Source organism: Anguilla rostrata, chromosome 6 (genome assembly GCF_018555375.3).
Source record: "Anguilla rostrata isolate EN2019 chromosome 6, ASM1855537v3, whole genome shotgun sequence".
Taxonomy (NCBI): Eukaryota; Metazoa; Chordata; class Actinopteri; order Anguilliformes; family Anguillidae; genus Anguilla; species Anguilla rostrata.
The window spans coordinates 25,327,670-25,340,170 of record NC_057938.1 but is presented as its reverse complement, the minus strand read 5'-3'; the positions used below and the strand labels follow the sequence as shown (position 1 = coordinate 25,340,170).

General features: G+C 39.1%; 1 protein-coding gene across 1 annotated transcript; it reads right to left on the bottom strand.

Annotated features, from left to right (window-relative positions):
* Nucleotides 1-143: 143 nt before the first annotated feature.
* mrps10 (mitochondrial ribosomal protein S10) lies at nucleotides 144-6,430 on the bottom strand. The gene is made up of 7 exons (XM_064339176.1): nucleotides 6,274-6,430; nucleotides 5,540-5,577; nucleotides 4,989-5,061; nucleotides 4,611-4,750; nucleotides 4,001-4,109; nucleotides 3,506-3,595; nucleotides 144-552 (listed from the first exon to the last, which is right to left on the bottom strand). Exons 1-7 carry the CDS (start codon nucleotides 6,388-6,390, stop codon nucleotides 451-453), a joined length of 669 nt encoding a protein of 222 aa, XP_064195246.1. The 5' UTR covers nucleotides 6,391-6,430; the 3' UTR covers nucleotides 144-450.
* Between the last annotated feature and the right edge of the window lie 6,071 nt (nucleotides 6,431-12,501).

Genomic DNA, 12,501 nt, shown 5'->3' with positions numbered 1-12,501 from the left:
GAGTAGGAAGGGGCAGAATTATGAAAGCTACCAGTCTAGCTCCCTACTTGCTCTGTTTATACTGTACTGCTGGTAACACAAATGCCCCCTCCCCCAAAGGAAATGGAAACGGGCCTATGGAAGAAATGACAACTCAACAGACATCACATACAAAAGAAAGGCTTTACTGTTTCATACATTAATTCCTCTTACAGACTTCATTGCAACAGTTGTTAATATATCTCGAAATTTACAAGCTGGCTGTGAATTCGTTGAAATGGTGTTTATCATAAAATTTCCTAAACAGGAAAAACATTGAATGCTGCCCACATATCGAAATTACTTTATTGCACTCCATGAAGGTGAATCTTCTGGCACACACTGAATCACCTCTTCCTGGTGATGAGCAGGAAGGAGAGGCTAAGATGCCGGCAGTACTGTGATCTGCCATCTTTCCTCCAGAGGGCATATTCACTCCCTACTGCTCACTTCTCTTTGGCTGGGCTGTTCCACCTGGGGAACTGAGTCCCACATGGGTTTCTGGATGTGCTCTGGAATTTTCATTAGCTCAGTCTAGACAGATAAACACAAATTGAACAAGTAGTGTCAATTCCGACCATTTATACAGAACATATAATTCACTTACACCTGTTATTCATGCAAACATACAAAGGGTAAAAGTACATTTTTAAAAAGCACTGTCAACGTACTGATTGGTGGATCAGTGAGGAAACAAGACAATTCTGAGATCATAGACCGCATAGCAAAATAATAAAAATCAGAGATTTAACTCCAGTCCTGTAGGACCGCAGTATTAAAGTATCAGTCAATGGAAACAAGGTGTGTGAGTTCTTTAGCCAATCACTTAAACACTTAAATGCTGAAACACCCCCAAACCTACTGCAGATACTATAGCCTTCCAGGACCTGGGTTCCCTGATGCAAATGAGAAAATAGTTTTAATTTCTCATTTGGATCAGGGATGTCAAACTCCTCAATGAATTAGTCAACCACACTCTAAACTTTACTGGACGTTCTGAGCAGCAATGGAGCTGTTGCTATGCTACTGATAGTGCTGAATGTTTTCCCAGTAGGTAGTATGTTTATCAAGTAGCATCATGTTGGCGCACAGCTATAGCTGTGGTCAGTTTTGATCAGCAGAACAGGCAGCGTAATTAGATGACCATGTTCCTTCAAGAATAGATTATTCTAGGCTATTCAGACCAAGTAAATGAACAATGTCTAGTTTGATGGAATGGTACAGTAGCATGTTAGCATGCTGTTAACACTGCAAATCAAAGTTTCCATTTGACAGGTTATAGTCTTAGGATAAATAAGATTAAATTAAATAAATAAGAATTTGTAGTCCTTATTCATTTCCTTTTGGCTGCCTCCTGACAGTTCAGCTCAGGCCTTCTCAATGTTATAATGTATGGTGACATTAAGTTTGTGTATGGTGACATTAAGTTTGTGTATGGTGACATTAAATTAGACTTTTCTTTAGTTTACATTAGACCAGCACCAGTACTTATATATGACTGAGGAAAACACAGATGTTGAGTGATAATGCTGTTTTGAGCATAGATTTCCATTCTTTAGAACAAGCCTGTCAATACAGAAAATTATAGTCAATACAGAGTTTTTCTCCATGGGAAAATGTCCAAAAATTGTACATGATACTGCAAACACATAAGTATTCCATCTCTGAATCTGCAGGATGACTGTTAATCTGTATCAAGTGTAACTGAATAAATGGCAGCAGTAGTTCTTCAAAGAAGACTGAATAATCTTCATGCAAAGCTTGCTAGTGATTTCAAAACCACAATGCTTAAAATGAATGTTGACATCTAAAATCAGGTTACAAATTCCTGGCAACGTGTCATGTGAAGACCCATCTTTATATTTATTTTCCTTGTAATATTTAAATATCTCCTTGAGAAATTTACTTTCTACACTTAATCAGTAATTGCATGTGTGTACACAACATAAATATGACTTTCAGAAAGAGAAGGCTCAGCTAACTTGTTGCCAGTACTAGCCTCTGTTGTAATGGTGCACATCAACTTGAGGCAAGCACAGTTGTATGCTGCAGCAAAAGCTAGCTAGATATTAACTGGTACAGAGAGCAACGTTAAATGAGGAATGGCTCAGGTAACTTGTTGCTGCTGCTAGCTTGGCTGCATTGTGTTAGCCAAGGTACACGTACCCTTGAGGTACACAAATTGCATGTTGACAAATATAAGGCTGTGAAATGATGTTGAAAACATACATACACATTGAGTGTATGTCAGTTTAAGTGATAACTGGAATTAGTGTAAACTAACTTACTTGTAGACAAGTAAAACAGCCTTACATAGAACTAAGTTACACTGGGCATGGGAAGACTGTCAGGAAAGGCTGCTGTTGCCCGTTTGTAGTGGTAGCACAACCACACGTTACAAGCACGCACTGTATTTCAAATACATAGAGCAGCATTCTCCGTCCTTAGGTTGTTGAAAGTCGGGTCTGCCAAAGAAAATTGACAAGAAAGTTCTTCATGAGAACTCAAGTCCAAACCAAGCGGCCAAAACCAGGCTGCGTTTTTGAAGCTCACTTCCTTGTTTTATTGAGAGACGTTGCTCACTAGCGCCACTGTGGTTGGCTCCAGTATAGGTGTTTCAGCCACCCGTTTTAATGCAAGTCAATGGCAACAATATGATAAAAATACAAAGTCAATTATTTTTTCGACCAGAAAAAGTAGTCGCAATAGATTTTTTCTTTTTTCTTCGTCTAATGTCTCCCCCTATGCCGATTTGTTAAGTTATTGTGCTATTTGGGCAAGCCGGCAATATTTTGTGGACAAATCAGGGACAGTTTGCGTCACTACCGAGTCACTGTATCTCACATGCTTAGTGGATGACTGGGCTTCAAGTCCCTACAGCACAGTCTCTTTTTTTTATTTGTACAACATGGCGGCGCCCAGAAACCACTGGTCAAGTCCAGCATTTAAGCCCTACATGAAGAGTCCTCCTTTGACATGTCTGTGCTAGCTTGTAAACAGTGCCTGATGAGAAACAGTGGTTGACATCATATGGTTCAGAGAAATTCATGCTGCTATCTGCACACTCCGAAATTAAGTAATGACAATTGCAGCAGTGAGCGCTGCTGAATATGCTTGGGAAATCCAAATTGGGGAGAAAGAGAGGAAAAGAGCATTTAAAGTTCATGCACACCAAATTAAACTCTCTGTCCAATGCTCAACTCAATGTTCTCTGGAGCACAGGAATAGGAAGATATGAAACCGTGGGAAACAGACCATTGCTACTTTAAAAAAAAAAAAGGTTGAATCTAGTCTTCCTAGCAAAGAATAACAAGTCTCCAAGGTTAAGTGGTCATACCCATAACTGATGATACGGCATTCCAGACTTACAGATTTAGTTTCATTTTGAGTATGCAGTACAAACCTCAACCCCACTGAGCAATGAAGGCCAGGCTGAACAAGCTAGACCTCTGTGTAGAAAGTTGATCCGTTTCTAGAACACACTTACCTTGGTCACCTCCATGGCCACTCCTTCCGGCAGATTCCGCTGAATATATTCCAGGTACACCTTTGCTGTGGAGCCTGTTACACGTGCCAGCTATAAAGACAGGAGACCAAAAACAATCTATTTCACAACTCTCTCTGAGTGCTATTCAACCCCCCCAAGTATCAATAACTATCATCAAAACCAAGGGCCATTTACCAAACAAATTTTCTACAGCCACTGAAGACGTTTGCCTGTCATGATCAGAAGCTGTTTATGTTGGAAAAAAAAGTTGACTCACACTTGATACAAAACCACTCATTTACATGACTGAATGCCTCTGATACAGATCCAGCACTCTCCACAATGTAAGTATACTCTGCTGAATACAAACATCGCTAAGGCTATAAGGCCAGTAAAACTAGCAGTTCAGCAGACATAGCTGGCTCAACAGCATTGGACTGTGAGATCCCGGGCCTAAGCGTTATTTCAGAAGGAGGAAAGCAGGAGGGGTCTCACCTCAATGCATCTATAGTGGGTCCTCATCTCGTACTGAACTCTGTGCTTCTTGAAAATGTGAACAGACTTGAGGAGGGTCATTCTCTCGATGGTCTTTTTAGGTTCGCATCTGAAATAAACCCCATCATTCATGTCATCATTTCTAAGAGGACAATAAAGAGCCCCACAGACAGAAAGCACCATGCTGCCTCTCTTTAGCTAAGCACTGGAAGCCCTTTGCTCAGGGGGACACAAATGTACACAGCCTTCAGCCGAAATGATCAAACTGATAAAATTTTGTTCACAATATCATTCATTGTTTTAGCCAGTGAAATGGACTGGGAAGACAAGTTCTGTAAATGGCCAATTTGACTCAGTTGACAAGTATGCTTCTCTCTCATGGTAGACACAGTTCATGTGAAAGGTTCAAGGGCACCTACTCCTTCTCTGCTGGGAAATAAGGCTCGAGGGCACACACTTCCACTCTCCTGTGATAGGGCTAAAGGGCCCATACTTCATCTAGCCTAGAAAATATGGCTCAAGGGCACATATTTCCTTCAACGTGGGAGACAGGGCTGAAAAGCACTCACTTCCTCTCTTGGATTGGAAGACAGGGCTCAGGAGCACTTACACTTTGCCGACATGGATGCCCAGCTCCTGTGCAGCCATCGTAGCAAAGAACTCATAGCTGTCCAGAACTGCACAGTCATGGCCCTTCACCAGCACGGCCACCGTCTGATACAGAGCGTCTGGCTCATCTGTAACAGTGATCTAGCACATAAACACAACCAAGGTTACAGCAGCCTGGGTCACCACACTGCATTTTGCCTGAACAATATTTTGTGGCTATACAGCATATGCTGGTTTAAAAGCTATGCTGTATAGTCAGTGAATAATGAGTGGGGCGGAAGCTAACAAGCTGCCTATGGACTGAATAACGACTCATATCAAAACTAGCCTGACATACAGTGACTGAATGATGAAGAGTGCTGAAGCCAGCATAACTTACATTTTGAATTTCGGTGTTCTGAAAAACCCCTGTGTGGACACATGCCGAAGGACTGATGCAGGGGAGTCTACTCCTGTTTTAGAAATCAAAATAAAGGCAAAAATACTGCTGAGCTGATTACTTAATGTATACAATTAAGATATATGCATTAATAGACATATTTTGTCCATAACCAACAATCGTACAATTAGCTGGTAGACTAGGATGTTATGAGATTTGCAACTCTGACTGTAAAGACCTGACCATCCCTCTCAAAATGATACAATCAGATTCATTTTTTGCTCAAAATACCCTTCATAATACTACCGTATCAAAAGTATTCAATTACTAAATGTTACGTAGTGTACAGGAAACGAGGCTAACAAAAATGTGATAAACTATCGTTGCTTAAGATCCCCCAGAAAGAACACTTTATCTGCAAGCTTCTCAAAAAGTATTTGACTTATCTCAAATATCCTTCCAGCACTGGAAGTCATTTTTCGTAAAATTTCCGGACAATCTGAGGTGGCAAATGTGCCTTTTTCAATGCAACATGTAAGAAGACGGCATACCTTCGGTGACTCTTGCCTGCGTCAAGTTTCCTTGTAAACTGAAAAAGGTACACAAAAAACTCAATTAAAAATCATGCTGGTATTCGCTAACCACTATGACAGCCAATTTACTTTCCTTTTAGCGAGCCGTAATAGTTCTAACTTAGTCTAGCTACTGTTAGTGCTACACCAAATAGTTATCGAACGATTCCAAGATTACGTTATCCAAATGGATCACTGTCGTGGCAACTTTCCAGCCCTAAATTAAATTATGCCTATCGTACATTTACAAGTTAGGCGGACATAATTTGCGGACCATAGCTACTACCTAAAGCATATTGGCTACATAAAGTTAGCTACCTGTTCACCGTTGCGTAGGTTGTTTGTAGCTTGCTAAGTAGCATGTTGTCACATGTTGCAAGGTAAAGCTTGTGGCCAGAAGCAACCAAGCTTGGTCCTTGACCCATGTCTAATTGTTCAGAAAAATGCTCGCTCCGTTTAATATCCTCACATGAAGCAAAGTAGCTAATATTAGATTTCAAACGACACATGAGAACATGGGCAAATTAGATAGTCTAGCACAGAACACATTAAAAAGTGCAGTGGTGTAGCGTTATAATGAATGAATCAGTAGGGTGGCAAAGCAATAATGGCATCTAAGACATTTGATTCAGCTAGCTAGCTAATCTAGGCCAAACAGGTTTTCCGACACGGAACACGGTACAAATCAATACTGCTATAATGTATTTGTATACCTGCGAAGAAACTCGTAATGTCACAGACAGAGAACGAACAGTCCTTGCTAAAAACGCCGAGGCGGCCATGATAACACAGCAACCAATGTTATTTTTCTTCGTTGGTTGTCTATTCATAAATTTAAACTCAAGATGTGCAGAGCGCCATCTGTCGTTTTGGAGTATGAAGCAAACCATCAAGGATTCAGATAGTGCCGCCATGATGAATATTGCATGAATATACATATGCATTTATATATGTATATATACGGTATTTTTCTACCGTCTATGATATGTGCACTTCATTCGGTACACCTGTTTGTTAATGCGAGTAGTCTGCTGCTCCAAAAGAGTAAATCATGTGATTGCAAGTTAATATAATAACCATGCAGACATGGTGAAGGTTTAGTTGTTGCTCAACCAAACATTAGAATGGGTATGTGATCTAAGCGACTTTGACCATGGTATGATTGTTTTTGCTAGACGTGGTGTTACCAGTATCTCATAAACGGTTGTCTTCCTGGGAATTGCAGAAGCTGCAGTCTCTAAAGTTTACAGAGAATAGTATGCTGAACAACAAAAATGCAGTGAGTGGCAGTTTTGTGGGCAAAAACACCTTGTTGATGAGTGAGGTCAGAGGAGAATAGGCTGACTTGTTCAAGCTAACAGAAAGGCCAAACATGCTCAAATAACTTCTGTTTACAACAGTGGTGTGTAGAAGAGCATCTCTGAATGCACAATGCGTTGAGGGCTACAGCAGCAGAACACCACACTGGATTCCAATAACTTCAGCCTAAGAATGGGAAGATAAGGCTACAGTGGGCACGACATCCCCAAAACTGAATACCTGGGCAACCGAAGATTGGAAAAACATTGCCTAATCTAATGAATGTTGATTTATGCTGCAACATGCAGGAGTTATGGTCAGAATTTGGCATGAACAGCATGAATCCATCTAGCCTTGTGTCAACGGTGGAGGCTGCTGCTGGCAGCGTAGTGTAGGGAATGTTTTTTTTTTTTTTTTTTTGCAAACATTAGGCCCAATAATACCAAATTAGCATAATTTAAATGGCATAGAATACCTATGCATTGTTGTTGAGCATGTGCACAGTCTAACTCTTTATGGCCACAATCTAAACTTTTTCAAATGCATACCTCCAGCAGGATAATGAACCATGTCACAAAGTATGCATCATCTCAACCTGGTCCCACAAACATGACAGTGACTTCAGTTCACTCCAATGGGGGTATGTATAACGAGTTAGAGATTTGCTTGGGTCCAGTATGGGATTTGAACCTGAGCTTCTCACTCACCCAGTGATTCATTAAGCAGATGTGTTACCAGTCAGCTAAAGGCGAAATCGCCCAAAGCCAAGAGTAACATCCTTACCAGAGAGTGCTGTTGTGGCAATTTGCTACGAGATCTTTGCTTTACTGTGCTTCACTAGTGAACTAGCCGAACTACACCCATTACATATGCAGCCATGCATGCAACAAGCCATGATGCCCACATAGTCCATATATGGTACAGTGACTCAGCACTGGGTCACAAGCAGGGGTATAATTAGACAGTTTTCCATTACTGCTTACTGGTGAAAAACATTGTGCTAATGACATCAGAGCCAAGATATTTACCAATACCAAATATTCCAGCAATGTGAAATATATATTTTTTGCTTTTAGGATATTAAAAAGGGGGAAAAAAATCTAAATCTCATCTGTTTATATCATAGTATTTATTTATTTTGGTTTATTGTTTATATTTTTATTTTTGTAACCCTCTTCTTTCCCACCTTGACAGTGGCACTTAAATGATCATTACTGTCAAATGATCATCTCTAGCTCTTATTGTGTTTTCTTACCATGTGCAATGTCCTTTCGTAAGTCACTTTGGCTAAAAGCATCTGCTAAATGACTAAATTGTTGTTGTAACATTAATAAATGCCCTTCATTGCCCTAGATCTATTTTTAGCCAATTTCCCCTTACAGTTTTTGACAAATTGAATTGTTGCCTGTAACAGAGATTTGGCCTCACTCCTTCAAATCCATACATACACATCCACCTGTCATTCTGCATTACATTGCACCATTTTAGCTAACGTTAGCTGTTTCATTTTCTTTCACCCCAACATGTGCAGCTATCCAACAGAGACATAGTATGACACCCATAAGAAGTACATTCTGTAGAATAGAAGGACAAATGAAACACAGTTTCGTTTCAGCTATATCTCAGCATGTGCCTTGCTCGCTCAGGCCTCACTTCTCCTCTGCACAGTATTGTGTAGACAAGAACATACTCTCAGTAGAATATACTGACACCCCATCTGTTGCATTGTCTCCTCTACAAAATAGATACCTATAATACCTGAACCAATGTGCCCTGAAACCATAGCTCTGGCACTATCAGCACAAATTAGCAGAAATATGTCAAAATGCTGGTGGAAATGCTTAACAACCCTCATCTTTGTGCCAATGATCTCATTACAAGATTTGAGGAAATGCCAAGGAAGCTAATCATAGCTAGTCCTATTGCTCGCTTCTCCAGGTGTGACATCCACTAAACACCACAGCCTCCAATACCTTGCAAACCGAAAAATGCACCCCCAACCTTCTGCCACATCATCAGCATAAAATGATACCTACCTTCTCCAGATCATTTTCACGTTAAATAGAAGAGCTAATAGCAAGACCTCCCTGTGGGATGCCATTGTCCATTTTGGAAGTGAACATGATACTTAAGAGCTAACTGACTTTAAATGTGCATCCAAACAGAAAATCTAAGACCCTGTTTCACATTCTTTCACTGATACTTGGGTCTTTGTAGTTCAGGAATCTGAAACTCAGATCCTGGAGGGCCACGGTGTCTGCAGTGTTTCAGCATTTTTACGCTTAATTTAAGTAATTAATTGGTCAAATCTAAGGTCTAAATCTGCTGCTGGTTTAAGGAAAACCACAAAAACCCTTCTGACACTGTAGCTTTCCAGGACTAGATTTTGAGATCCCTGATCCAATTCAATTAACATAATGCCAGAGTGTTTCATAGACAGTGTTTTCCTCTTTAAGTTACCCTCCTAAGGAGAAAAAAAAACTCTGTGGATGCATCAAAATAGTCTTTCCTTATTTTATGATTTCTTTGTTCCCTAGTGGAATCCTCACTGCAAAAATGTCATATCATGTCAAGTGTCAAGTAGAGGAGTGGAAGAGCCAAGCAGGACAGAAGAACAGAAATGGGATTTTATGTATACGTCTCCATCATCATGGAACAGCTTACAAACAAATTAAGCTAGATTATCTACTATCTACACTGAAGTGAAGAAAAAACATTTTAGCTACCTGTTTTTGCATAGTTGCAACTGTTTATACACATTTTAGGATAGATCATTGTACTACATTGCATTTGAACTTCAAAAGAGATCATTAATCTCAAGAGGCCCCTGGTTAGGGCTGTTGGATATCTCACTCAGGAAAAATGCATGAGTGAGCCCTACGGTCTTAGACCAAATCCGACCCATGCCAATGCCAACTATGGTCAGCAGCCCCACAAGAGTGGTGCGTTAATAGAGTGTTACAATCTGTAGTTCTAAAACCAGGAAGTGAGTTAGCATTGGGTTATTGGGAGCCGTGGATTCCCTCAGCAGGTTTCCAATGCTTCTTTCCCATAGGAATTTTGATTTATGCAGAAGATAAGGTCTGTGGTTAACAGAGTTTTGTTCTGTGACATAACGTACAGTTGTGAATATCTCAACCATGAATTTCAAAGCTGCTATGTCTTTTAAAAAAGTAAGTTGCTATATTGAAACTACAAACAAAAGATGCATTCTGCCAACCACCACTAAAGTTTCATACTAGCCTGCCTGAACATGACAACTGTTGTAGTTTCAATATAGCAACTTGTTAGCAACTTATACAGAAATAAATGAATCAAGAAATAAATAAATACACGTATTAATATATACAGAAATTAATGAAGCAAGAAATAAATAAATATAGAAATAAATAAATACAGAAATACCCATTTATGTTATGCTATGTAAATTAATTTCTGTGTAAATTCATTTACTTTTTACATTTTATTGCATTATTTTATCAATTTCTTTTTAAATTTTGGTATTTTTGGTCCCTCATAGCAGTAGTATTTTCCAATAGGGAAAGATCAATAGACCTGATTATAAATTTGTGCTACGGGTAGGATATTTTGATAAGGTAGGACAAATCGACAGAACATTTCATCCTATCTATCGAGTTGTCCTACCAAGGGGTACTGCGCATGTGCACATCACATTTTAGATCTAGAGCAGCATGCCCATGATTTTATGCTACTTTTGGTTTTTTGTCCAAAGGTTTTTATTGCATGTTTTTCAGCATTAGTGTGGTTTTTCTTTTATTCTAGTTGTGATGTCAACCCAACCTTTCTTTAAGCATACTATACAAAGCCAGCTTATTGTTATCAGTTCTTAGATTTTTTTTCTGTTATCCAAATTGCTAAATGTTGATTTTAGTCAGTGAACACACCTTCAAGTTCATGGATGCATATTAAGGCATATTTACCAATGTTCATATACTAAGTGGCCACTTAACCATATAGGTGTGCCTATGCTGCAATACTGCAAATAATTTACTTATCAATCATGATGTGCTTGCTACCAATCTGTAGATCTGCAAAGCATTCCGGTCCAAATTGGATGGCAGGTTAATTTATAGTAAATACATTTTTGCTGTAAATCTTAATACAGTAATAGGCCTATTTGCCTCAAAAGTTTTCTAGCCACAAAAGGTTATGCAAACTTTGTTGTCCGTAATTGCATTTGAAATTGCATTTCATTTTTATTTTATGTGTGCATGACATAATCGTCAGAAATCATGACATAATTCAAATTCAAATGCAGAAATAGCATTTTAATGTTTTCTACACATTTTATCTGACAATTAGAAAATGTATGCAAGTCTCCATACCATGCATGACACAAACCTATCACAATTAAAATTCAAACGGTAAAAATATAATCTCTAGATCTAAAATAACAGTTTCTTCTTGTAAATGCATGATTGATGACAAAAAGGAAATGATATTTCAATTGGCAGTCTTACTTTCCATTTTCGAAGGCCAGCCAACTTCTCATGGTACACAGCTTACATAAATGAAAATACACTGTTCTTTCATTTGCAGTTTTCACTTCTGTGTTGTCACGCATCTACCCTGACAAAATTCAAATAATAATGTAAAGTTAAATACATTTTAATTTTCAAAGTCAAAAGACCTGTCAGTCAACAGACAGGGGCCTTACAGGGGCGATTAAAACCCTACCAAGAAGTCCCCCTAACCGACCATAGACGGGTAGATTTTTTCATTGCGTATACTTAAACAGGGTGGTACAGTGGAAAGTACCATTGTCTCTCAGCAAGACTCTCCCAGGTTGGGGATTTCTGTGTGGAGTTTGCATGCTCTCTGGCTACTCTGGTTTCCTCCCACAGTCCAAAGACATGCTGGTACGGCTAAACTGCCCATTGGTGTGAGTGAATGGTGTGGGTTCCCTGCAATGGATTGGCACCCTGTCCAGGGTGTGTTCCTGTCTCCTGCTCAATGCCTGCTGGGATGGACTCCCCTGTGACCCTGACCAGAAATAAGTAGGTAAGATAATGAATAGACATAATTAGGCCTAAGTAAAAAATATCATTTAAAATAACTGCATAGCTGCCAGCAAGTTAATGTAAATGGAATACAGTAAAATTCAGAGTAACTTGCCTGCAGCAATTAAGGTGTACTGTGAATGGCTTTAAAATATTTCACAGTATGATTACTGTAGATTCAATTACAGTACCCATCTAAGTAATGTAATTGTTATTACGGTAAACATATTGTGAAATGTATTACACCAACTTACAAGCTAATTGCTGCCAGCAAGTCCCTATATTTATAGTATAGCTATTACAGTACAATGGGGCAACTCATTGCTGTTTTTGGCACTTTTATGTACTTTGTAGAGGCAATTTGTTTCAATTGATATTTCCTATGAAACACCAATGCCAAAATTTTCTGATAGGGCCAATTAGGTCCAATTAGGTCATAAAAATATGCTGCCTATTGTTTTGCAATGGTACCCAATGTTTACTATATTGTTTCAAGTAACTTACCCCTGTGATTTTTATTCTTACCATCTGAAGACAATACGGTCATTCAAACTGAACATATCAAATAGCAAAAATGCCCCTCTGGCCCTTCTGTAGTGTGAATGATCATATGTTTCTAGG